We start from the raw sequence: 25313 nt of genomic DNA, 5'->3' as shown, positions 1-25313 counted from the left end.
CCCGCTCTAGGTTCCCAGGGGCCAGCTGTCTGTGGTACACAGTAGGCCTTGAGTATATACTCATCAGAAAGTCATAGAAAGTCGGGCAAAATCGGAACTCCTTATAGGCCACAGGAGCCCTGAGCACCTGGCTCCCAATTCACATCCATTGTTCACAGTAGCAGTAAGGGAGTGAAGAAAAGTCTCCCAGATTTGTGTTTTCTATTTCCCAGGAGCCCCCGTTATGAAAAACACTGCAGTATAGCAAGGGAGACAAATCTTTGGCTTCCCTGTGATCATGAAGTTGTCATGATCCTGGCCATCAAAGGAAATGTTCTAGAACAATACTTCACTCTATCAGTGTTGGCTGGCCTGAAGAGGAGGGAGCCTCTCCTGCCTCATTTCCCCCATTAAGGGAGCCTGTCTCCTTCTAGGCTTTTCCATAGGGTGGTGGTCTGGCATTAAGACAAAAGCATCTTCAGCTGAGAGAAAGGCATGTCCTGTGCCTTGAGGCAGCTTTGTAGGTGGCCATGGAGCAGAGGCTGCCAGGAGGCTACAGAGGAAACCAGGTGCCTCTGAACAGGGCACACTTACCCGGACTGTGGAAAGCCACTGATGGTACAGTTTATCACTGCCTAGGGAAAGAAAAGAAAGAGATGTTGTCATTTAAAGATGTCATTAAATTGCCTTCATGTGGACTGGAAAGCTCACAATCTAGAGGAAGGCCAGATGTCCTCTGTGTCCCACTCTGAACATGTGGCAGTGATTTAGGGAGTTTTGTATCAGTGCCTACTGTGTAAACTTCCCACCTCTCCCTCCGTGATTCTGTAGGCACAGCCCGAAATCCTGATCAAGGAGCTTGGGTTCCTGAGCAAACAATGTCCAGCCTTAAGATAGAAAAATGTGTTTCCCTCCTCTTGCCACCATTCCCTGCCATTTGTGTCAGAGTGAACTGAACAGGCAGCTAAAATGTTGTATCTTTTGGAAGCTTCGTTCTCTTCTTTCCATTAATTTTTTGTAGGTGAGGGGAGTGAGAAAGCGTGTCATGTAGTTCCTGTTGGCCTCCAGCTCTCTATGTTATCCAAGATGACCTTGAACTTCTGATTCTCCTGGCACAATGCAAGTTTATGTGGCACTGGGGCTTGAGCCTAGGACAAGAGCTAGAGAAGCACTCTTATCAGCTCCAGCTTTCTTCTGCCCTTGGAACACTCTCTAGCTCAGGTCACTTCTATATTCTTTGAAGCTCTAGAGTTGAATGACCCAGTATAGGAACCCTGTAGACACACAAACTACCTTTAGTACATTTGTCTGGTGACAGATGTTACGAGTGAGCCCTGTTCATTGCATCCTGAGGGTCAAGGAGGTCTCAGCAGCAGACTTTATTCATACAGAGCCCATCTCCCAGAATTCCTCTCCCATGGTCAGAACTTGACTCAGAGCCTGCTCATTCATCAAGCTCTTGAAATGGAGCAGTGAGAGTTAACAGAGCTCTATGTCAATAACATACAACCCAGTCTTTCTCCTCTTGCACTGGCTTATTTTGTGCTTGTCTCAGTCATACATCTCTTTCCCTGAGGACCAAAGCTAGTGCTCAGCACTGTTTACTCCGCTTTGAGTGCACTGTTCAGAGAATGCTTGTCAACAGTCTGCCCTGGCTGTCCAGAGACTCTGCACTGGCTTTAACAACTGTGGTGTGGGCTGCTTGGGCCTGAAATATCAACAGGTAGATGTGAAGCTGCCTCTGTGACCTTGTGTACTGCTCCAAAAGTCATCACCACAGCCCAGACTAGACAGGCTCAGTAGTAAAAGGGTATCATTCTTCTGCTCCAAAGACTGAAACAATGTGTACTGTTAATCTCTGCCATCAAAGACTAAACCAATGGCCAGATTGGGACTCAGGAGGTGCTCATTACTGACACTGCCCCGTGCTTTAGGTGCTTCCCCTGCAAAATGAGAGGATGATCCCTGAGACCACCCATCAATGATACTCACATTTTACTCATTTCTTTGAGTAAGGTTCTCACTGTATTACCCACGATGGTCCCAACTCCTGGGCTCAAGCGATCCCTTGCCTCAGCCTCCTGATGGCTGTGTCTGGCTTGATGATGTGCATACTGCACAGAATCACGTGTTGAACACTGATCCTATGGCAGGGACTGTTTTAGGGTATTGCGCAACCCTTCCTAATGACTCACTTCCTCACTACAGCTGCCCTGCGAGGTAGTCTATGGCACTGTCAGTGCACAAGTGGGAAAGCATCGTCTGGAAAAGAGAAATGATTTGGCCCAGGTATCACAGCTAGCAATGAGGCAGGGACCCTGTTTGAGTTCAGCTCCCCTACTTCACAATCATGTTGGTCATGACACTCTGCCAGACTCTGGGACAAGATATTTCACATGGGCAAACTACATGTATCCTGTCATAAAATAAGGGATTTCCCAAGTCTTCCAAGGCCAAGGTTGAAGTTGGTCTCCCCGCTACCTCTCCTGAAGAGGAAAAAAAAAAAAGCCCTTTGGCGCCAGGAGGGCCGTAGGCAGCTTTTTACCAGCATACTCGCCCATGTTGATCTCCTCCTCAAAGACATCGCTGAAACCTTCACCGGAATTGAGAAGATCTAGTCGGCCATCAATAAACTGGAAAGAGAAAAACCAAATACACCACAGCTTGTCTATAGACAAGAAAGCCATCCAACTAGGCACTGTGTATATGCCCCAAACCAGCCAAGCTTTTCAAGATGGGAAAAGACTTGAAAACCTGAGTCTCTTGAAAATGCTGGTCGTGTGTTTCTAACTCAGAAAACTGCAAGCCAGTTTTACAACAATGCCCCCTCCCCTCCCTTTCCCTTATTTTTAGTGCCTAAAGTGGGCACAGTTGCAGAAATGCCCACTAGGGACCTGGCAAAAGCCCTGGGGGAGGCTGGACACCTGTTTGAAGAGCTGCAACTGAGTTGCATTCTGTAGGAACTGCCTCATGGCTCCAGAGCGGTAGTGGGACACGAAGGCTTCTTCACTGAAGGTGATGGGCTCTTCCTGGGAAATGGAGAAGGATCATGATGGTCAGAGGCAGGAAACCTCTCTTCTGCTGGTTTCCACATCTGCCTAGTCTTTTACAATTTACTACAGAAGCTGTAATCATCATCAATCATTGTAGCTTATGGTGAGGAAGCTGTTTCAGGGAGAAAGAATCATGCCAGGCCAGAGAGGGTAGCTGGCAGGGCTGACAGCCAAGATCAGCTGTGTAGCCCCATTCATGCCCTTCCCTATCACCAACAATCACAACCTATAGTAAGTTAGTGCTGTGCCTGCCAGTGTGATGATTTCCAAACTTTTCCTTCCTTATTTAGGGGTGGAGCCCTGATGTCAGTCAGCACCTCATGTTGAAGGGACCCTACTAAGGCAAAGCTGAATCTTTCAGAGCTGGGGCAGGGGGTGGCACCCTGCTTTCCCTGTCAGTGGCCTTTTCTCAGGTACCAACTGCAGACAATAGTTTTAAACTCATTTATAAAATGACTATTTGTTTGTTCTTGAGGCAGGGTCTTGCTATGCAGTTCAGGCGGGGGTTAACTTGTGAGCCTCCTATTTCAGTTTCCTAAATGTTAGGATTACAGGTGTGTACCACCATGCCTAGCTCAAACTAGCTTGACTGACAACAAATTATAATTTACAAAATATTGGCTGATCAAAAATATAATCTACCACCTGCAGAAGTTTGTGTTGAAGCTGTTTGATGAGTAAGTTTTTGTCCATAAAGTATATTTTGAATCAAGAAAGTGATGCCCCAAGTTTTAAAACAAACAAACAAACAAACAAACAAACAAGCAAGCAACCAAGCCCTATGCAGTGAACGCCTTGTTCTTTCTTTGACTCATTTGCAGTACTTGTCTATGCAGACATGCTTTTACTTTTGGTTTGCATTCTTGCTTCTGAAAGATCTGACTTTTACATCTTGAGCGGTGTTAAGGGCACCCCCGCCTTTCACAAACTTGGTGGCAAACACAAAGATGATTGAAGCTCCGCTTTTATCTCGTCTTAATGAGTTATGTGTTAAATTTACTGTCTGGCTCCTATAAGTTCCAGGAACTTCTGCTTCAATTTAGTCAGTATTAACTCAGCACCTGGGCAGCCTCACTGCTCAGGTTGCAAGGATGGCCCATAAATATGAAAAAGGCGGAAATTCATTTTTATATAGTTCAACCTTCCCTAATTTTACAAAGGATCTGAGGTACTTTATGCAAGCACCTAAGACAACAATTAAGAAAAGTGACAAACGACAGCCTACAGATTGTGAAAAGATCTTCACCAACCCTATATCTGACAGAGGGCTAATATCCAGTATATATAAAGAACTAAAGAAGTTAAACAGCAAAAAATCAAGTAATCCAATTAAAAAATGGGGTACAGAGCTAAACAGAGAATTCTCTGCAGAGGAATATCGAATGGCAGAGAAACACTTAAAGAAATGCTCAACCTCATTAGCCATCAGGGAAATGCAAATCAAAACGACCCTAAGATTTTACCTTACACTCATCAGGATGGCTAAGATCAAAACTCAAGAGACAACACATGCTGGAGAGGTTGTGGAGAAAGGGGAACCCTCCTCCACTGCTGGTGGGAATGTAAACTTGTACAACTACTCTGGAAAGGAATCTGGCGCTTTCTCAGACAACTAGGAATAGCGCTTCCTCAAGATCCAGCTATACCTAGGCATATATCCAAAAGATTCTCAAGTACACAATAAGAACATTTGCTCCACTATGTTTGTAGCAGCCTTATTTGTAATAGCCAGAAGCTGGAATCAGCCCAGATGCCCCTCAGTGGAGGAATGGATGCACAAATTGTGGTATGTCTACACAATGGAATATTACTCAGCAATATAAAAAAAGGAAATCATGAAATTTGCAGGTAAATGGTGGGATCTGGAAAAGATCATCCTGAGTGAGCTATCCCAGAAGCAGAAAGATGCGCACGTTATATACTCACTCATATAGACATATAATATAGGATAAACCTACTAAAATCTGTACACCTAAAGAAACTAATCAAGAGGGAGGACTCTTGCTAAAATGCTCAATCCCTATCCAGAAAGGCAAAGAGGCTGGACATCAGAAGAAGGAGAAAAAAGGGAACAAGTCAGGAGCCTGACACAGAGGACCTCTGAAAAGCTCTGCCCTGCAGACTACCAATGTAGATACTGAGACTTATGGACAACCTTTGGGCAGAGTGCAGGGAATCTTAGGAAACAAGTGGGAAACAGTAAGATCTGGAGAGGACAGGAACTCCATAAGGAGAGCAACAGAACCAAAAAATCTGAGCACAGGGGTCTTTCCTGAGACTGCTATTACAACCAAGGACTATGCATGGAGATAACATAAGACCCCTGCACAGATGTAGCCCATGGCAGTTCAGTATCCAAGTGGGTTCCATTGTAATAGGAACAGGAACTGTCTCTGACATGAACTGATTGGCCTACTCTTTAATTACCTCCCCCTGAGGGGGAAGCAGCATTACCAGGCCACAGAAGAAGACAAGGCAGCCACTCCTGATGAGACCTAATTGACTAGGATCAGAAGGAAGGAAAAGAAGTCCTCCCCTATCAGTGGACTTGGGGAGGGGCATGCATGCAGAGGGTGGAGGAAGGGAGGGTTTGGGATGGGAGGAGGGAGGGAACCACGGGGTGGGGGGATACAAAGTGAGTAAAGTGTAAGTAATAAAGAAAAATAAAATTAAAAAAAAGAAAAATGACTACTAAGAAATACACACATCATGAAATGATTTAGAAACAGCTCCTGGATGAGCTGCTTCTCAGCTTCTCAACTTAAGTTACAGAATTATTCTGGAGCTTCCTGGTTGCTGAGGCAAGGGAGAAACTGCAGACTGTGCTGCCTGTGAGAGGAGTAAGCTACTATTTCCTGAGGAAAGAGCTGCAGCTGCTCCTTTCTTTGGCAAGAATTGTTTCTTTTCTGCCAAACCAAGTCCAGGTAGGTCCCATCCTCAGCAAATCTTTCTCTTCACTGTGGAGGCCACAGCAGAGCAATATTCCCTTTAGGCGATTTTACATACATTGGTGACTTCTGACACATATCACCAGCCCAGAACCTTACTAGACCTCTAAAGTTGTCTTGATCCACATCAGGCACCTAAAACTCAACTGTCTGCACTCTCAGTTATGGACCCATTATCTCCATTCAAATCAGGGTCTCCTTTTTCTTGGTTGTCAGAGCCTCACTGATCCACAGCTGACCGGTCAGACTTCCAGTGCCCTTCTCATCCAGCCTGGGAGATTTCTCACACCTTCACTCACTGCTCACTATCCATGACCTTGGCCCAGGCCCAGGCTGCTAGGTGGGGGTTCACCTTCATGCTCTGTCCTATCTCACTGATTCTGGTCCATATCAGTTCTGGCCAAAGTTCAATCATGTCACCATCCTATTCAAATTTTGGCTCCCCAGGTTCTGCTTTCATGTGATAACTGGATTTTTGTTCTTTCTACTGTGTTCCCTGTGAGCAGTCACACTTGTTTGCACAATTTTGTACACCTCACAATGTGGGTGACATGCACAAGGCTCTTGTGTGAAAGAGGATAGAGAAACCATAGCCAGGCGAGTAGCCCTTTCAGACAGTCCCTCAGTCTTTTTGTGTCTACTCTTCCACACCTGTTGTTGCAAAGGCATCTTCTGGTCACATGCAACATTGTCCATTATATTTATCCTTGCTTTCTCTTTTCAAAGGTTCTTTTCTTTTGCCATGGACATAGGCCTGGGTGTGGCAGTCACTCATCCTTGTTTGGTGCTACCAGACATTACCTTTGTGCTAGAATGGTCTCTCCCAGTGTTCTCTCTGATAAGGAACCTGGAAGGGCAAGTCTCTGCTGAACACATTTCCACATTCCTTGAGTACAGTGTAGAGCCTGGGCCCTGGTTAGAAGTGCAGGGATGTGAGTTAAACAACCACAGAATGAGCTCAGCCCTGGTTCCTGCCACAGGACCTGTGGCCTTGGTGTGACACAGACTCTGCTTGGCCTGATTGTAAAGAAGTCTGAGGGCACCATGCAGGGTGGGCAGTACTTATGTTCAGGGTAGAGGGTGTTAGAGCTGCTTAGATTAGATGTCTGCTTGTACCTGGAGCCTCCACACAGTGGCAACAGGAACACTTTTGCTTAGAGTGATGAACTCAAGAAAGTTTGCAACTGGATTTGTGTGTGAGGCTAGCCTGAGGCAGGGTTTAGCTGCAGGAGAGCAGAGACTCTCACTTTCCAGGAGACATAAATATTTTGGGTTTCTTATCCATTCATTGAAGGTGACATCCACCTGGATCACATATCTATGCCATAAAAACTGACAAAAGGACATGGGCATGAATGAGAAACCTACAGGGAAATGTGACAACAGGAGCTTTTTCTGAAAAGATCTCAAGACACAGTACTTCCAGGCATGAAAGCAAATACTGCTAAAAGGCAATGGCACAGTCACCCAGAGCCGAGCATGGAGGACTCAATCCCTGGAGTGATTCTCCTTCCAAGATACTGATAATAGTCACATTTCACAAGTGGGTCCCTGTAGAAGTCCCATAAGTGTGTCTCAGAACGGACATCACAAAGGGTCTCTTCATCAAACCTTCTGGATGCAGAATGCCAGTCCTTTAGATATAAGCCCCTCTGAGAGATAAGCAGGACTCAGTGAAGTCTCCTGCCATAGGACCAGGGTAAGCACACGGACCTCATCCCTTCTGCTTCGCACAGCCATGTCCAACAGCTACCCCCGCTCCACTCTTCAATAGACTACAGAGCAGTGTCTTGTTAATTCTCTCCTTTACGAAAATTGCAAGCATTGCTGGTTTAGTTCTCTTATTTGATTGATTAAACCTTTTGTCTTCTTAGGTGACACTCTAGGCGCTAGGGCAACCTGCTGATGGCAACGTTAATTCCAGGGAGTCAGGCCGTGAGCATTTGCGCTTAGATGGCATTAGTAGAGAGTTTTCCATCTATGACCCCAAGGACAGTAAAACACAGCTGCTCAACCCCATCAAGGACTCTTACAAAAAGACAAGTTTTCCCTCTTGGATTATCTTCTTGACATATGGAATCAATCGAAAACTCCATCACTAATGAGTAGAATCTTTGTTAGCGGGTGAAGCCTGTGACTCCAAAGGTTTGAGTCTTGTAGAAATAATGGCTTCATCCACATAGCATCATTCAGTGCCGGTGTGAAAATACAACCCCCACCAGGTTCTTCAAACAACTTTCTTTGTCCCGCTGATTCCTCTCTTCCTTAACAAATTTAATTGTTTTCAAAATCCTACTTTTACTATATGATTATAAGACAAAAAGAGGACTCTCCTCTTTATAAACTGTTTAAATTTTTTTAAACCAATTATTTTCAGAAGATTTATCTACATCCAAATATTAAAAAAATAGCTCTTATAAACCAGGTTCTGTGTAAGATGAATAAGAAAATATAAACACAGGTCCTAAAAATACCAGGTACAGGGCAGGAAGTAGATTGAAGGTACAGACCATATAAGAATGAGAGAATATTTTGTCCCATAGAAATAGCTTAAAAAACATTTATTTGTGTATGTGTGCAGGAGGATTGAGTATATGCAATAGTGTTCATGGGTTAGTGGACATTCTGTAGGAGCTGTTTCTCTCCTTTCACTATGCGGGTCCTTGGTGGCAAGTACCTTTACCTGCTTGGCCATCTTGCTGGCACCTCTTTACCTTACTTTCCGAGCCATTGTCTCTCATCAAACCGGTAGCTTGCTATTTCAGCCAGACTGGCTAGCCAGCCGAGCTCTGAGATCCTGCTGTTATCTGCCTCTCAGCCCTGAGACTACACGGGTGTGGGGTAACTGGGCCCTACATTTATCAGGTCCTCACTCTCGTGCAGCAGATGCATTGCCTGTTGAGCCAAAATGTGGTGTTTGTATATATGACAAATACCTCAGATTCATATATAGAGAGGGATGGAACGCTGGCTTCCAGGGGCCAGGGACAGCTGAAGAGAGCTGTTTAATGGGCTCAGGGTTTCGGATTTAGAAGATGACAAAGTCTGGAAGATGGACATGGTTGCATGCCACTGTGAGTGTACTGAAGGGCATGCATGACACTGCATAGATGAAATGGTTAAGATGGGAAATTTAATTTAAAGAATTTCCTAATTACAACTTAAAAAACCAACAGAACATGGCAGGGTAGAAGGTGACTGTTTATTTGATATTGGCTTGAAATTTTCCATAATAGAAAGGCAGCTGTTTCAAAGGAATCCTGTGTGCAGGAGGAGTGAGTGTGTGCACAATAGTGTATATAGGTCAAGTTCAGGAAACAGACAATTACAGTGTGGAGGGGCTGTACCTTCTGGAGGGTACACCAGAGGACTGGGATTGCTTTTGCTAACGACCCCTTTACAAAACCTTGAAACTTTGGATTTAGTTTAGCAACACAACATGGTAACGAGTGACCATGTCCTGGAGTCAAAAGGCCTGTCCTTGAATCCCGACTCAACTGTCAGCCATGTACCGTCTGGCAGCTCAGCTTGTCTTCCATCATTGGTAATAACAGCGCCATGCAACCTCACAGTGTCATTGTGAGGTTCACAGCAGATGATTCTGTGACGGTTCCACAATAGATTTCTCACAAATAATAGTCCTCCTTGAGGGCACATAGTGGTCTTGCCATGGCTGGTAGTGTGACAGGTGCAAAATGAACACTCTTGAAAATAAACTGCTGCTAAAATCTAACCTTTCTGCCTACCTTCCTCCCTCTTTTTCTCTCTTCTTTCCCCCTCTCGTTTCTTCTTTCAGAATCTGTCATGGTGTTTGTTCGTGTAATATTTACTGACATTCCAAGTAAAGAAGAAAATCAGTGTTTAGTTATTACCATTACTTTTGCTGTTCAATTTCACATCAGATGATATTGATTTCAAAAATTATAACTTGGGAAGCCAGGTGTGGTGGTGAACACCTGTAATACCAGCACTCAGGGAGGTATATGTAAGCTCTGCCTCTGTGAGTTCTCTGTGAGTTCTCGGCAAGCCTGGTCTACAAAGTGAGTCCAGGGCAGCCAAGGCTAAATAGAGAAACCCTGTCTCGTAAAAATAAATAAATAAATAAATAAATAAATAAATAAATAAATAAATAAATAACTTGGATAGGCGTCATACTTCATAGCTGGTACATGCACCTGTGTTTTTTCTCTCTTTTAAAGATTTTATTTTTAATTACGTGTATGTGCACAAGACTGTGGGTGCTGGGAACTAAACTCTGGTCGTTTGGAAGAACATTATATGCTCTTAAACACTGGGCACTCTCTCCAGCTCCTATGCTCTCATCAGTCAATGGAAATGTTGCACTAGATTAACTCCATTGTTTTAATTTTACTTCTTGATACAGGTATAGTCTATACATTTTCTGTCTTAGTGATCAGAAAGGAAGGAGGGGCATGATTGCTCTGTCTCTTTCTTTCCTTTTATGTCATTTTCAGAGTAAGCAGTTGATTAAGGACAAGAAATAAGAACACAGCACATGACAGCGTTTGCATCGGCCCTTATGTCGCTCACATCACCAAGAAACCACAGTCTCCTGCTGTGCTTGAAGCAAGTTATGGTTCTAATCAGAGTGTGGCCACAAGCTGACAGTACCACTTACTCCACTGTAGACTGTATCACGTTGATCAAGTCTTGCTGATCTCACTTATCATTGTGCTATGCAGGCATGAAGATATTTGGGAACTTCGATGGCCAGGCTTAGCTCCTTTGCTGCTCTCCATCCCCACTGTCCCACAGAACTTCACAGAAAGCACAAGTTCACAGGGAATGTCTTAAGAATTATAATATGGCAGATTATCAAAGTGAGCCCAGGCCTTGTGTGACCGCATACAGCACAGGCTAACAAGACCAGCCTGGGGATCATTCCTGTCCCCCCGCCCCACCCCATCTCTTCTACGTTAAGTACTCAGTATGTGGTTCTGCCTCTCTGCCTCGGGATCTTAGCTAGGTTTTGGGATTTCTGGATTCCTGAGCACAACATTCAAGGTTCTTAGGCTTTCCACGGCTGCCTTTCCCTTGTCAGTGGCATCTAATCTACCTTCCCTACACTCATATATCCTACTGTAGGGCCTCTAGGCTTCCATCTTGTCACTTTCCTTGGAAAACCCTGCTAGGTGGCTCAGGTGAAGAGGGCTCCAATTCTTCCACTGTCTCCACAAACATGAGCCATAGGCAGACGTGCTTTCCCAGACTACTGCAAGCTTCTAGACGGCAGGCTCTGCTCATTTGCTCCAGAGAGGCAGACAGGAAAGTGGTACACACAGCTGCTTCCTGGCCCAGCTGTGTTCTTGCTGCTCCATGTCTCATAACTAGCCTTCGTCTTTAGCACAGGTATAACTACCTACTTCATGGGCTTGCTAGGGACCAGGTTGGGATGAACAGAATGTTGTAGGTCAATCAGCCTCAACATTGACAACCACCCAGGGTGCTTATAACTTCCCAATCCCACAACTTTACAAACTAACTCCGGTGTAGAGTCTGAGAAACACTGGCAGAAAGTGACCAGCCTAGACCCGTCTGAAGAAAGCCAGAATATCTGGCCCCATTCATCACTAGCAGTCCCCACTTGGTTGAATTTCACTGAAATACTTCCAAATTCACTGCCAGAGCTTCAGGAGCCTTCCCAGGGTAGAAGGACTGGTCTGATGGCCAGTCCTCACAGGCCAACTGGGCAGCTGCCAAGGGACCAACATGGCTTCCGCTGTGGTATGGAACATAGAGCTCCCAAATCCAAATACTGGAATACAGGAACAAAAGAAGGGTGGGAGGGGCAGTTGGATTCCTTTGCCATAACATTGGCAGCATGAGCTTGGAGAGAAGGGAGCCTGTCAGTCGAAGATTCACTGTGTGCCAGCCAGCATGTCCCACCCTTGCCAAGGCCTTCACATCATTCCCATCTCATGAGGGGATACCCACATGGATAAGCCTTTAGCCCAAAGTCTCAGAGATCTCCAGTCTAATGGCTCCCAAGTCCAAATGCAAGCATAGCACACTGGGGTTATGAGGTGGATGTAGCGAGGAAGATCACTGCACAGCCAATCAGATGACCCTGACAGGGCTGGGCCAACCCACCCTTGGAATTACAGGAGCAAAAGAGCTTTCTGTAGCAAGCATGGAGTAGCGGAGGCACTCCGGGGTTCACTCCCTGTAACAAGCCCTAAACAAAGAATCAATGTCTCCTTGTGAAGCCGCCATGCCATTCGGATGATTTTAAGTTAGGGCAAATGTGGGCGCCCACCCAGAGCTCCTCAGATGATTTGTGGGCCAGAGATGGCCGGGGCTGCTGGTATTTGCCCATTCCGGCCACAGCTCCAGTATTGACAGAGGCCCCCTGCACACACTTGCTAGATTATAGTAAAGACATTCGAATCACAGGCGCGTCAGCCCACGCCTCAGCTCATCTGTGCCAGGAGCCCCTTCCTGCAGCATTAACGGAGACAAACAGGGAGAAGTCAGGAAATTCTGATTAGCACAGGAACGCAGATGAGCAGGGAAGCCTGTGGAAGCGGAGGAGACACAATGAAGTTGGTCTTCGTGCATACTAGCTCAAGATTTTCCTCCCTTAAGACATGCAGATGGGAACAGCCCTTGGAGGAAAGCAGGTGCGGTGATTAAAACCAACTACCGCTTGCTGAGCACTCCGAGAGTGTTTGCTGTTTTTACATGCATTATCCTGTTTATTCTCTGTGGCAACCTGTAAGGAAGGTTTTATGATCACTTCCATTTTACAGACAAGGAAATCAAGGCTCTGCCAGGTGAGATTACCTGCTTGAGGTCACTGAGTTGAGCAGGGGCCCGGCCAGTGTTTGGAGGCAAAGTCTACCTGGTTCTGGCCTCATATAACATGATATTATTTATCTTGTATTAAGAGACATAATCACAGGATTATATTGGCCACCTAGCTGCCACCTCAAGCTACTCTAGAGGCAATCCAAAGAGGTGGAATACAGGGCAGTAATGCTGTATAGGCTGTGCCTCCACTATGCCTGATGGAGCTGTTCACCTCTTGAAGCCTCTGACTTCTCACTAATACAATACAAACCAATCTCCACTTGCTGCTGTGAAGGGGGGCGGGGTCACTAAGGTCCACAGAGCAGTTGTAGCTCATCACTGCAGCACAGTGACAGCTCTCTCCTAGGGTGGAAATCCAATGGGACACACAGAAAGCTCAGGATCAAGCAGCTGGTGGCTGGGACACCTAGGCTGTGTCAGGGTCAACTCAGGGCCACTGGGAGCCAGATCTGGGATAACACAGTGATCTTTTCATCTTAACGCTTCCTTACACAGGATAGAGATGAGAAAGCCTACTGGTACTCTGAGAAAGCCTACTGGAGAGCAGGTAAGTATGAGGGCCTCATGGGTCCCTGGGAGAGATGATCAATAGAGTGGCCAGTGCTGGCTGTGGCTATGCAAATCTGCAGCTCACTTATGCAAAGACAAAGAGACATGGTGAATAAGCCCCACCTCCTGAGTCATACAAGGAACAGCACTACTCCCTCGGTGACATGGCCCTTGGAGGGGCTGTTACAGTAGTGTCCACATACTGAATTATAGGGCTTGCCTGTTAACCCCTTGGCTGCTCTGTTCATTGTCACTCTTCTTGTGGACATCCTTTGTCTAGTGCTGCATCTCCAGTATCTGGCACTGGCCTGGTGCCCTGGGAGCAGGAAGCTTCTAGGTGTGCACAAACAGCAGTACGGTGATGTGTAAAGAGCATGGGATCAACACCTGACTGGCCTTGCTTCCTTTCCTTGCCTAGGCCTCAGGATCTTCCTCCATAAAGTTGGACGGCTGGAAAATCTTCAAAGAAGTTTCAAGCACTGACACAGAAGGGCTGGCTCCACAGAGAAATAGACCTCCACATCAGTACTCCATGCAGAACTTGGGAATGGAAGAAACTGGAGAAAGAAGGCAGGGCTCCCCACCCACACCCATGAGGTCTGGAATTCAGGGCAGGCAGGCTCCTAAGCCCTCTGAGATGGTTTCTCATGGTGAGATGGGAGACCCGGCTTCACAGCTGTGTGGGGAATCACAGGTGATTCATGTGCAGTGCTTAGCTGAGGGTACAACTCCTAAATTCTGGTGGTTCTCTGCCTGTTGCACACATTGATTCTACTGCATGCAGCCCTGACTTCATGCATGTGATATGCAGAGTCTATACCCAGCATATAACGGGTTCTGGAAGCAAGACTAAAGAACCAGGGGAAAGTGGTGGATGCTGGCACCTCAGAAGACACAAAAATTCACTTCTCACCACATTCTGACTACTCCTTCTCAAGCATTTCCCACCCGGCAATGAAAGAGTCCTGGGCAGAATCTGAAGGAACTTCTTGAAGGGGCTTTGTTTACTTAGAGCCTCATCCCACAACAGGCACTGTGCCACTCCTGTTTCCTGGCTCCTAGTGACAGAAGTGGAGAGAAGCCTAATGGCCAGCTCTTATTCCCCAGATAGCTCATGCTCTAGTAACCAGAGCAAACTGAGGTTCCATTGACCTCCCCACCCCACTCTTTTATGTGCCATAACTTCTGCTGGGAAATTCTTCATGCCTTGTAAGGCCTAACTCAAAGATCCAGTTGACTATGGACACTTGCCATGGTCTTTGCTGAACTTCCTGTGGGTCCTGAGCACTCAAGCTCTCCATTGCAAAGAACATTTGTGGCTAGTCATGGTCTTGCCTAGGGACCTGTCAGTTCCTAACCCAGAGGTGTCTCCCTCAAGGACAGGGGTATCTGAAGCATCACTAGCTCCCCGCACAATGCCAGTATAACAGGGATGCTTGAAGAAATAGAGTGCAGAGCCAGCCAGAGGATGTGAGGAAGGCTAGGGAAGGACAGAGGCAGAGAAAAGAGAAGGCGATATATGCTGGGAGGGGTGGGAAGCAGAGGAGGCAGGGAACCCCGGCTAATTAGACCACATGTGCAGAGAAGCATCTGGCTCCAAGTACAGCAGTTTCCAGCGCTCCTGGAGTTGTCGTGGAGACGACCACATGACCCGCCCAGAGCTGAGGCTCTGGGGCAGCAATCCAGATGCACTCCTAACATATTCTGACAGAGAGCAGATGGGCAGCTATTTGCTGGGCCAAAAAATGCCAGCTCTGCTCCCCTCCAGACCTCACATGCCCTCGCTGATCATTTTCATTGTGTAAAGTTACTTTTTAAAATATTACTTTATTTTTTCTATTGCATGTATGTATGTATGTATGTATGTATGTATGTATGTATGTATGTATGTATGTGTATAGTCAATGGGTGTTTTTCCTGCATAGATGTCTATACCCATGAAGTCCCAAAGAGGATGTCAGATCCTCTGGAACTGGAGTTATAGACAGTAGTGAGCTGCTGTGTAGGTGCTGGAAATTGAATCAGAGTCCTCTGGAAGAGCCAGTGCTCCTAATTGCTGAGCCATCTTTCCAGCCCCAGTGTAAAGTCACTCTTAAATGCTCCCATCTACCAGTTCTCTCACAGATCAGTGTGGGTACCACTACTTGTGTGCCTGCCTCCTACCTCAACTTCCAGCCTGGACCCATGGCACAGGGGATCTTGAAGATAGGCTCCCTGTTGCAAGACTACCCCAACCCCTCAATTCAAAGGATATAAACTCTCCACTGTGTGGTCTTACCTAACAGAGTAGGCAATCATTTGCAATGGGGACTTGAGCTTCCAGTTGCTGAGCTCCTATTCTACCTGCACTGGCCTTGGACATGCTGCTGGCCACTCTAAATTCAGTTTAATGCTCTCTGATATGAGTTTTGTAACATCCATCATCAGAGTCTTATTTTAAATGCAATAATAATGAAAGAACCTTGAAAATTATAAATTCCTGAATAAATGTTAAGTTATTCCTATAGTGGTAATTTTGACTTGGATAAAAAATTAAAAACTGTTGTTGGAATATAACTTCAAGCTTTCCATGTATATATATTAGAGAAAAGGTCTCACTATATATTCCTGGCTGACCAGTGCAGACTAGGCTGGTCAGGGACACACAGACCTCTGCTTACCTCTTTTTTTTTTTTTTTTTTTTTTCTTCCTGAGACAGGGTTTCTCTATGTAGTTCTAGCTGTCCTGAAACTCTCTCTGTAGACTAGGCTGTCCTAGAACTGAGATCCCTCTGCCTCTGCCTCCTGAGTGTGGGGATTAAAGGCGTGTGCCGTTATACTTTAGTAGTTTTCTTTAAAGGTTGATTGTGTGTATGGTGTGCTTGTGTTCGTGTGGAGGTCGGAAGCCACTTATGGAGTTGGTTCTCTCCTGCTGTCGATGACCATCAAACTCAGGTCATCAGGCTTGGTAGCAAGTGCTTTACCTGCTGAGCCATCCCAATAGTGTAAACCTAAAACATCTCAAGCACACCCCTTACATCAGCTGAGAAGAGAGATAATAAGATCTTCAGGTATGCACAAAAGTAGACATTGGTGGTGTGCATGACAAATGTCTCTCAAAGGTTCTGATAAGGTGGGAAAATGTTTTCTGTTGGAGAATTAGGCTGAGGCTTTAATTTTGTTTCTGGTTGCTTATAAGCCAGGCAATTTAATACTCTAGATCCTGCTTAGCTGCCTTCATGAGGAGAGCAGTCACTCTTACCTCCTGTGAGCATACTCCTGTTATAAGTTACCCAGCACCCGGGAGGCATTTGATATACATTAGTTTCACTCCATCCTTTCTGTTGATTTGACGGGATCAAACACAACTAAGGCTGGGTAGGACAGTGGAAAGCACAGGCTCAGCTAGACGCATCTCAGTTTTCAGTTTCTCACTGCAAAACTAGGCAGTGAGAGGAGCTGGCTTGTCATGTTGCTGTTGTATAGTTTAAAGGAAACAATGAACATGGAGGATTTAGCATCTAATCATAACTGTCCTTACAACCGTCCTTTTCATTACTGGAGAAATCCTACATGGTCTAAGAAAAGCCATGCCTTTCTGTGGATGTGATCTGGGCACTGATGCCACATCGACTAAAGGAAAATGTGTTTTGCTTTTGCTGTCTAGGAAGCAAAGGGAAGGAAGGATGCCACTAGTGAAGTGTGAGGGTAGACTGTCCGAGGTCCCAGCTGTCTGTCTGAATGGTGCAGCATGGCCCATCCAGGTGTACCGGCTTATTTATGAAGCACTGTGGGGCTCCTGCTGCCACATACTCACCTGTCAACCGCAGGTGTGAGGAAGGCCTGGCTAAAAATACTGCGAACATGGGTTTAATGTCTCTCAGCAGAGACTAATGATTGTTTTAAGTAAATATTAATTATGAGTTACCCAGACAGTGCCAGAGTAGCCACACACTTCTGTGTCTACACATGTAGGTGAAGCAGTCGTTTAGGGAAACGGCTTCTCATGCCACTCCTCTGGGAAGTTCAAGGGCTTGTAGGCTCTGATTATGTGCGGGTCCCTGGTTAAATCAATTGGTGGTGTCTTGATAAGTAGCAAGCAAGAATTTCCTTTTGTGACAGATGACCTCCCTTGGACCATATAGCTGGTTCAATTCTACTGAACCAAATTTTTTATGAACAGTGTCACAGTTCTGTGGAAAACCCAGATTTGGTATAAAGCTTGGCATGCTGGCAGGCTGATCTTGGGCAAGTGTGGCCCCAAGAACCCACTCATACGAGCTGCTGATCTGCATTGATGTTCTAGGACTCTGTGCCCCTGTGGCCCCTCACGTCTGTACCCTTCTGTGGGTGAGAAGCTAACACTCACCGACCACTTTGAAAAGGATTTTGCATCTGGTGGCTCATGCACACTTACCCAGGAAAGTTTTATTCATTTACTCTTGGATCATGGCTTGACCTCCACAGAGCTGCCCACGTGATTCTGAGGTACCAAATTCTGGACAGGAAGTAGGGTGGTAGCAGTGGTGATATGTGTTGGTGAGGGTAGTGGGTATTCTTGTGTTTCCTGTGCTAGCGCCTTCCTGGGCATTTACTTTGTACTCAACCCCATGAGGTAGACATAATCACTGTCTCACTTTACAGTTGGGAAGCTGAACCACAGAGGTGGGAGGCATACAGGCATATGTTGATTCCTGTTCCATATGACTCAGCATAAAAGCAGGGTCAGAGTCTTTTATAGCTTGGGCTCTAGAGCCAGGAGATGTAGAAAGAATCAGTGCTACCCAAGGCCAAGGCCTGTGTTGGGTAGCCCCAGGTTCTACTTTCTCAGACCCTGCCTTTGAACTCCTGGCTCTTGTCACCATGTATCAAGTCCCTTCAGTGATGGTTCTGAGAGGAAGGAACACTGCATTTGACTTTTGGGACCTGGGATGGACCAAACCCAGAGAACCAAACTAGACCACATGCTGCAGAAACTGTTATGGTCACATTACTGAGCTTTCAAAAGGGCTTTAGTGATGGTCAGGGGATAAGCATTTAGGGGATTTGTGAAAGTCTGTGCCTGGGGACATACAGTGGCTGGACTTATGGCCATCTCCCCTGCCGAGGCTAGCCCATGGAATAAAGACCAGCTTAGATGCTAGGAAAGGAAAGGGCAGCTCCTGTCACCATGTGGCTAGTAGTGCCTCACCTTTGGAAATGCTGAATCACTACAACCATCGTTTATTCCTACTAATAATGATGACAATGATAATAGTGATAGATTTACTGAGAGCCTACTATTCAGATTCCAACAGTATTTATTCCAGTTATCAGCAGATATTCTGAATGCTTTGGGGGGAAGGATCCCAATGTCTTCTTACTCTGAAATGCATAAAGATACAGTGCTTTCATACATGCATAATATAAGTTTGCTTTTCTTCAGTGCTGACAGTTAAGCCCAGGGCTTCTTACATACTAGGTGAAGAATCTATCACCAAGCCCCATTTCCAGCAGAGCTCGTGACAAAGTATGTGTACAGAAATGTGAATGGGTAATCTACACGGCAGGTATGTAGGTTTTCACCATAACATTCTTGCCTGTGTATTACAGAAAAGACTTATGCTTGTGTGTGTTTTCTAATTTCATTATGAAATTCTTGGGTAAAACCCCCAAAGAGTGCCAGAATTCTAGCAGAAGACTCGTGATAGTAGGATGGGTATTCCTACTATCCAGGAGGCCATGCATGGCATTCTGCTATGAAGTGTGGTGTGGTATTAAAATTGAGTTAGTTATAGGGTTAGTAAGATGGTTAAGGCACTTGCTGTCAGGTCTGATGATATGAATGTGATCCCTGGGATCTACATGGTGGAAAGAGAAAACTGACTCCTACAAGCTGTCCTCTGCTTCACCTGTGTGAGAGGTGTGCTCCCCAAAACACATGTAATTTTTAAAAGTGAGTTACAGATTTTTTTTCTCTCCTTGTGGAGCTCCTGTCCTCTTTCTATCTCTCCTATCTTTCAAAAGATTCCTTGCACTCTGCCCAAAGTTTGGCCATGAGTCTCAACCTCTGCTTTGATACACTACTGGGTAGAGTCCTTCAGATGCCCTCTGTGGTAGGCTCCTGTCCTGTTCCCTGTTTTCTCCCTCTTCTGATGTCTATCTTGTTTGCCTTTCTGAATGGGGATTGATCATCTTATCCAGGGTCCTCTTTCTTGATTAGCTTCTTTAGGTGTATAGATTTTAGTATGATTATCCCATATTATATGTCTAATATCCACTTATAAGTGAGTATATACCATGTAAAAATCTGGGCACAGGGATCTTTTCTGAGACTGATACTCCAACCAAGGACCATTCATGGAGATAACCTAGAACCCTTGCACAGATGTAGCCCGTGGCAGCTCAGTGTCCAAGTGGGTTCCCTAGTAATGGGAACAGGGACTATTTCTGACATGAACTCAGTGGCCTGCTCTTTGATCACCTCCCCCTGAGGTGGGGGAGAAGCCTTACCAGGCCAGAGAGGAAGACAATGCAGCCACTTCTGATAAGGCCTGATAGACTAGGATCAGATGGAAGGGGAGGAGGACCTCCCTTATCATTGGACTGGGAGAGGGGCATGGGTAGAGAAGAGAGAGGGTGGGTGGGGTTGGGAGGGATGAGGGAGAAGGCCACAGTTGGGATACAAAGTGAATAAACTGTAATTAAATAAAAAAAATATATATATATATATAAAATAGTAAAAAAAAAAAAAAAGTTAAGTTACAAACTATTTGTTGTATATCTACTATGAGTCACTGTGTAAGAGGCATTGTGTAAGAGCTGCAATGGTCATGACAAGGCCAGTCTAGGTCTCTTTCTCCTAAAATGTGGGCAACCACACGAGTAAACAAACAGTGTTTGTGACAGGCATGACAAGGCACCTGGAGATCTGGAAATAAAGCTCTGAAAGCTCAAGCGACTTTGCCCAAACAAGCAGGTGGGGGTGGGTTCCTAATCATGCAAGTCTGAATCTTTCCTCTGTCACCTGCCACCCTTCAAAAGGTCACCAACATCAGTGGCCCTCATTTGTTCTTGATGAGAGGAGCAGCTAGGCAAACTGACAGAGGAGATCACTTGCCAATCACATCCTAGTCATTCTTCTCAATCCTGCCCACTGTCAGATGCAACCCTGAACACTGCAAAAAGCAGTGGCTATGAGTTCAGCTCTTCTGACGACGCTTTCATCTTTTAAGGTGGTCGCTTCATTGACTGCACACAGCTCTGGAAGGACACTGGAATTCCTCAAGCTTACAGCCCACTTGGCCAGAAAGCTGGGAGCCCAGGAGGTGGGAGTTAAGGGTGAGTTCCTTGCCTTCCCCTCCCTCTGGCTTTGGTTAGTTTGGAAGGAGGAAAAGAGAAGGTGCCCAAAGAAAGTATGTGGATGCCAGTGTTTGGTCTGGATGGTTCCATGAACTTCCTTTAGAAGCTGCCACGTGGTAACTGGTAGGTTACTATGGCAAAGACCATCCCAACAAAGCCTGAAAAGAGCTTTATTTAAAAGTGATGAGGACTGATAACAGCTACGTTCATTTTACTGGTGATACTGCCAGATTTCCAGATAAAGTCTCTGTAGTCTCTAAGTAGGAGCTGTTATTTGGGGCTTGAGAACACTAATCAGGTTTGCTTTAGGAGAGATACAAGGCAACAAGTAATCCTGCACATGCCAAGGCTCTTAACTTGAGGCTTTCCTGATCCTTTCTGGCTCCCAGGCTCTTCCTCTTCTGTCCCAACAATCATAACTGCCTCCTTTCTGGTGTGCTACTTCTGGGCTCAATCCACTTGCTCCTGCTGCTTCCCCACCCTAGAGGTACTTTGAACATCACTTCAGCTTAAGTGCTACCCTGCCTTTGTGACAAGCGCTAAGGCTGTTTTTAGGGCATGCCCACCTCCCAAGTCCCTCCAGCCACAACTCTTGCAAACTAGTAGTCTCCATTCCTGCCAGCTGCCCTCAGCCTCCTTTAAGTTGTACCCTACACTGTGTCTTAGTCCCTTCAGCTCAGGCCATTCCCTTTGTCTGGAAAGCTCATCCTCTTTTTTCAAATCAGGCTAACTACTCCTCACTCTACAGGTAAAGGTTAGCACCATGACCTCCACACAACTGTCCTTTCTCCCACAGCCACACACTTCTGAGTCTTCCTTTGAACTCCCGAGGGCCCCAAGCGTACCAGCGTGACACCACATATCAGGTACTGTCTATTCCTGTTTTCACTAAAGAACATGGGCTCTTTAGACACAGGGGTAAACTGTCTCACTGGGTCCTGTGCTCCCTTACTCAGCACATGACTTGGGATGCAGAGTAGGACTGAACACAGGTTGTATTAAATGAACTGTCAATTTTTTTTATGGGACTGAGTCTCATGAAATGAAATGGCTTTTGGTATAGCGAAAGAATACCAACAGAGTTTACAAGAGATTCACATGGTCCCTGAATTCTTCCTGTAGCAGACGGTGCCCCAGCAAGGCTGCAATTATAGACATGAGCACACACACATGCACACATCATTTAAAAAAATTTCACAGAATGCATCTAATGTGGATTTTTTTTTTCTTATTGGAAACCTGTTTACAATCTTGTCCACTGTCAGTCTTAAATGTCACTCTCCAGAAAGATGGCTGCTGCCAGGAGGAATTTATTTTCAAATTGAATCACAGCATGTTCATGCAGGGAAGCGCCTCTTTTGAATCTCCAAATTGGAGGGAATTCAGGGAAGTAGAGAAAGTGAGGTGATTAGAATCTGCAGAGGCTGATTTGGGAGGAAAAATTATAAGGCTAAAATATGTGCGGGTGAGCTAAACAGCAGCTATTAGTGGTGGAGATGGAGGGGGTGGGGTGACAACCATCTACCTCCTAGAAATCTGCCAGAGTGATGAGCAAGGCTGGGAACAAGAAATAGGGCCCAGAGAGCAAAGTAGTGGGGAAAGCTGAGGCCACAGGGAACACATGGACACTTTCTTGCTTTCCTCCCTGGGCAGTGGAGCTGGTTGCTATGGCCCTCTCCACATTCTGCCCCAAACCCATCATTAGTTCTGCCCTAAACAGATTCTGTGACACTAGGAAATCCAAACAGGGAAGAATGGGCCAGGTTTTTTTCATTGGCCACACCACCACTAGGTGGTAAGTCACTCAATAGAGGTTTGTAAAAGTATTCATGATTAGAGAAGCCTCCTTGCAGGTGGAGCTCTTATCAGAGTGAACTCTGCTTTTTTACAGTGGCTTAGGAATAGATCATCAGCTTTCAGGACACACTGAACTCAGTACAGGCATCATTTTCATGTATCTATTTTTTGAGACAGGGTCTCACTTGTAAGCTCAGGCTGGCCTGTACCTCACTATGTAGCTCCAGTCTAGCCTTGAACTCTTTGCAATTCTCCTGCCTCAGCCTTCCAAGTTGCTGGGATTATGGGCGTGAACCACAATACTTGGCTCATTATCTTTATTATCATTTTTTTAAACACAACATTCTAGACAATGTCCAGTCTGGGCTCCTCATCTCTCATCCCCTTGGCCTGGCAAGCATGTACTCATACTCCATGGCCCAGCCTTAGGGAAGCCCACTGCACATCTACAAGGCAGGGGAAGTTCAGTCTTTCCCATTACTTTAGTAGGTAGATGCATGGAGCCTATCTGAACTGGCATGGGTCTAGTGGAGGCTAATCTTACAGGCAGACACACAGTGACTGCCTGTGACTTTCTGGGAGAGCTTGCATGTAGCAGAGTGCTAAGGACAGGTCTGGGGACTGCAAAGACCTCCTGGGGAAAATGACATGTATCCAAAAGTGGTGAACAGCTGAGTGGATACGCGCCTTCTCCTTACTCGGTGCTGCACTCTGTACTAGAACGGTGTAGTGGACAGAAGTCTTGACTCTCCACATGAGGGTCTCCCTATTCCACCCCATCTGGCTTTCTGCCTCTCACCTTACAGTACACACTTCCCTGTACTAGTGTTTACGGTATTCGACTGACAGGGCAGGTGCTATCTCATCACTGAACCTCTGCTCATGTTGAGTCTAAATGGGTGGTCATGGTTCATTTGCCTAACTGTGAATGCTACCCCTTCTCTATGTCACAGCATCTTGCACTAACCTTGCTATAGGTTCTCACAGGAGACCAGAGCAAGAGGTGGTAGAGACCCCAGACTGTCTTATCTTTTTTTTTTTTTTTTTTTTTTTTTTTTTACCTCGTCCTCAGCCTCAGTACCTGGGGTAAGCGATATTCCTCGCCCACCTCTGTGCTCTTCCTTCTCTTTTGAAATATAGAGCTGAGCCTATTGCAGTGGTGCATGCCTCTAATCCCAGCACTCTGGGAAACGGAGGCAGGAGGGTCTCTGTGAGTTTGAGTCCAGCCTGGTCTACAAAGTGAGTCCAGGACAGCCAAGGCTACACAGAGAAAGCCTGTTTAAAAAAACAAAACAGAAAGAAAGAAAAGAATGAAATTCAAAGCTGGTCATTCCTACAGAAAAGTTGTATTTTGAAGCCTACATAAGACACAAGTCAGTGTGAGGTAAAGGTGGTTGCTATAATGATCTGTAGTTTCTTGCCTAGGAGTGGAAATTCCTTTTGGCAGGAACCGGTCCCTTGCTTCTCAGGCTCTCCACTGTGAGGATATCACTCTGCAGGCTTCAGATGAGCAAACATCAACTGTAGGGGAAACTGCCCCTCAGAATTAAGCTATTCTGGTGCTGAAAGAGTTAAGCTGTGCTCAGGATTGTAAGCAAGCTCCATTTCTGCTCAGCACTATCACTGGGTGTGAGTCACAAGGCTTAGCAGGTGTGGGCAATAATTAAAGGCTTCAGCAATCTACCTGGGCAAGGTATTTTTGCCTCTTATTCCAAAGAGGAAACTCTCTCTATGGAGAGCAGAGGAGCTCATTAATGAGACTAATTAGGTGGAAAGGGGGTAGAGGCTGGCATCAGCTGCAGCTCGGAGGAGCGAATCATTAAGCTCTGTAATCTCCTCTGTGGAGCAGAGGCAGACCAGGCTCAGGATGTGTAGGGGCTCCCGCACCTAAGAACCGAGCACATGCTTGGGAGGGCTGAAGGGCCTCACCCAGCCCCTGCCATGTTCCGCTGGGAGACCCTGGTTCCTCCACACTGTCTAGCACACATGAGTCCCCCCGCCACGCTCAGATCAGCTAAGCTGGTTTACTCCAGTTCACCCGGAAGACTCTTGTTAGTGCTCCCCACCTCTGAGGAGCATGTGCTGGTTTACAGCCAGGCTCTATGAACATAAGGAACTGGTCAAAGAATCTTCTTAGCCTCCGCATGTAAAAGATAAGCTTGAATGCCCGGCCTTCCAAGTTTTTCTAGCCACCACCTCTGTTAAGCCAGTCCAGTGGCTGATTTTATTCATGACTTTCCTCCTTGGTTTGGGGACAAGATGCTGACTCCCCGTACCATCATGTCAGTGATGCACACCCCAGGCATCACCAGTTTGCTGGTTGTGCTGGATTCACAAGGGACTAATGGGTGGGTAGGAATGGTTGGAATGGGCAGATTTGGGCACTGCCACTTTTTCCTGTTTGGCTTTGGCCAAGTCACCCTTGAACCTCTAAAGTCCTCACTTGTCAGAGGAATAGAAGGTGATGGAGTGTGCAAGACAGAACCATCTAAAGAAGGGGCTTGCTGTCAGCTACTGTGTAGTTCAACCTGTATAGGAGGCTGAGCACCAGGGACATGGGCAAGCAATTCCAAAGTCCCCCCCCCCCCCACAGGGCTTGGTTGAATCAAAGGGCAGTGTCTTTGAGTAAGGCCTGTGAGACACTAAGCTCTGCTGGCACCACGGGGGCACCCGAATAGTTTATACAACATGCCACCCTGGCTTTAGGCTCTGCCACTTCCCCTGCCTGGGAGGCAAGAAAGGAAGCAGAGGGCTAGTAGCCTGCTCTGGAGATTACTCAAAGCACTTTTTCACCTGAACCTGCAGCCACAGCCCCATAGGGACTCCTCAGCAAGTTG

At 46.1% G+C, this 25313-nt stretch overlaps 1 protein-coding gene across 3 annotated transcripts in view; it reads right to left on the bottom strand.

Moving 5' to 3' along the window:
- The window catches only part of Dennd1a (DENN domain containing 1A), a 474895-nt gene that overhangs the window by 59610 nt on the left and 389972 nt on the right, over nucleotides 1–25313 (bottom strand). For all 3 annotated transcript variants that reach the window (XM_055599849.1, XM_055599850.1, XM_055599851.1), the window contains 3 exons: nucleotides 2904–3008; nucleotides 2525–2612; nucleotides 574–614 (listed from right to left, as the gene is read on the bottom strand). In XM_055599849.1, coding sequence (XP_055455824.1) covers nucleotides 574–614; nucleotides 2525–2612; nucleotides 2904–3008 — 234 coding nt within the window. The remainder of the gene's footprint in view (nucleotides 1–573; nucleotides 615–2524; nucleotides 2613–2903; nucleotides 3009–25313) is intronic.

The sequence above is a fragment of the Psammomys obesus genome, unplaced genomic scaffold (genome assembly GCF_907164565.1).
Source record: "Psammomys obesus unplaced genomic scaffold, mPsaObe1.curated_primary_1811, whole genome shotgun sequence".
Lineage (NCBI taxonomy): Eukaryota > Metazoa > Chordata > Mammalia > Rodentia > Muridae > Psammomys > Psammomys obesus.
The sequence above is the reverse complement of the archived record's forward strand: the minus strand, read 5'-3'. Positions and strand labels throughout refer to the sequence as shown.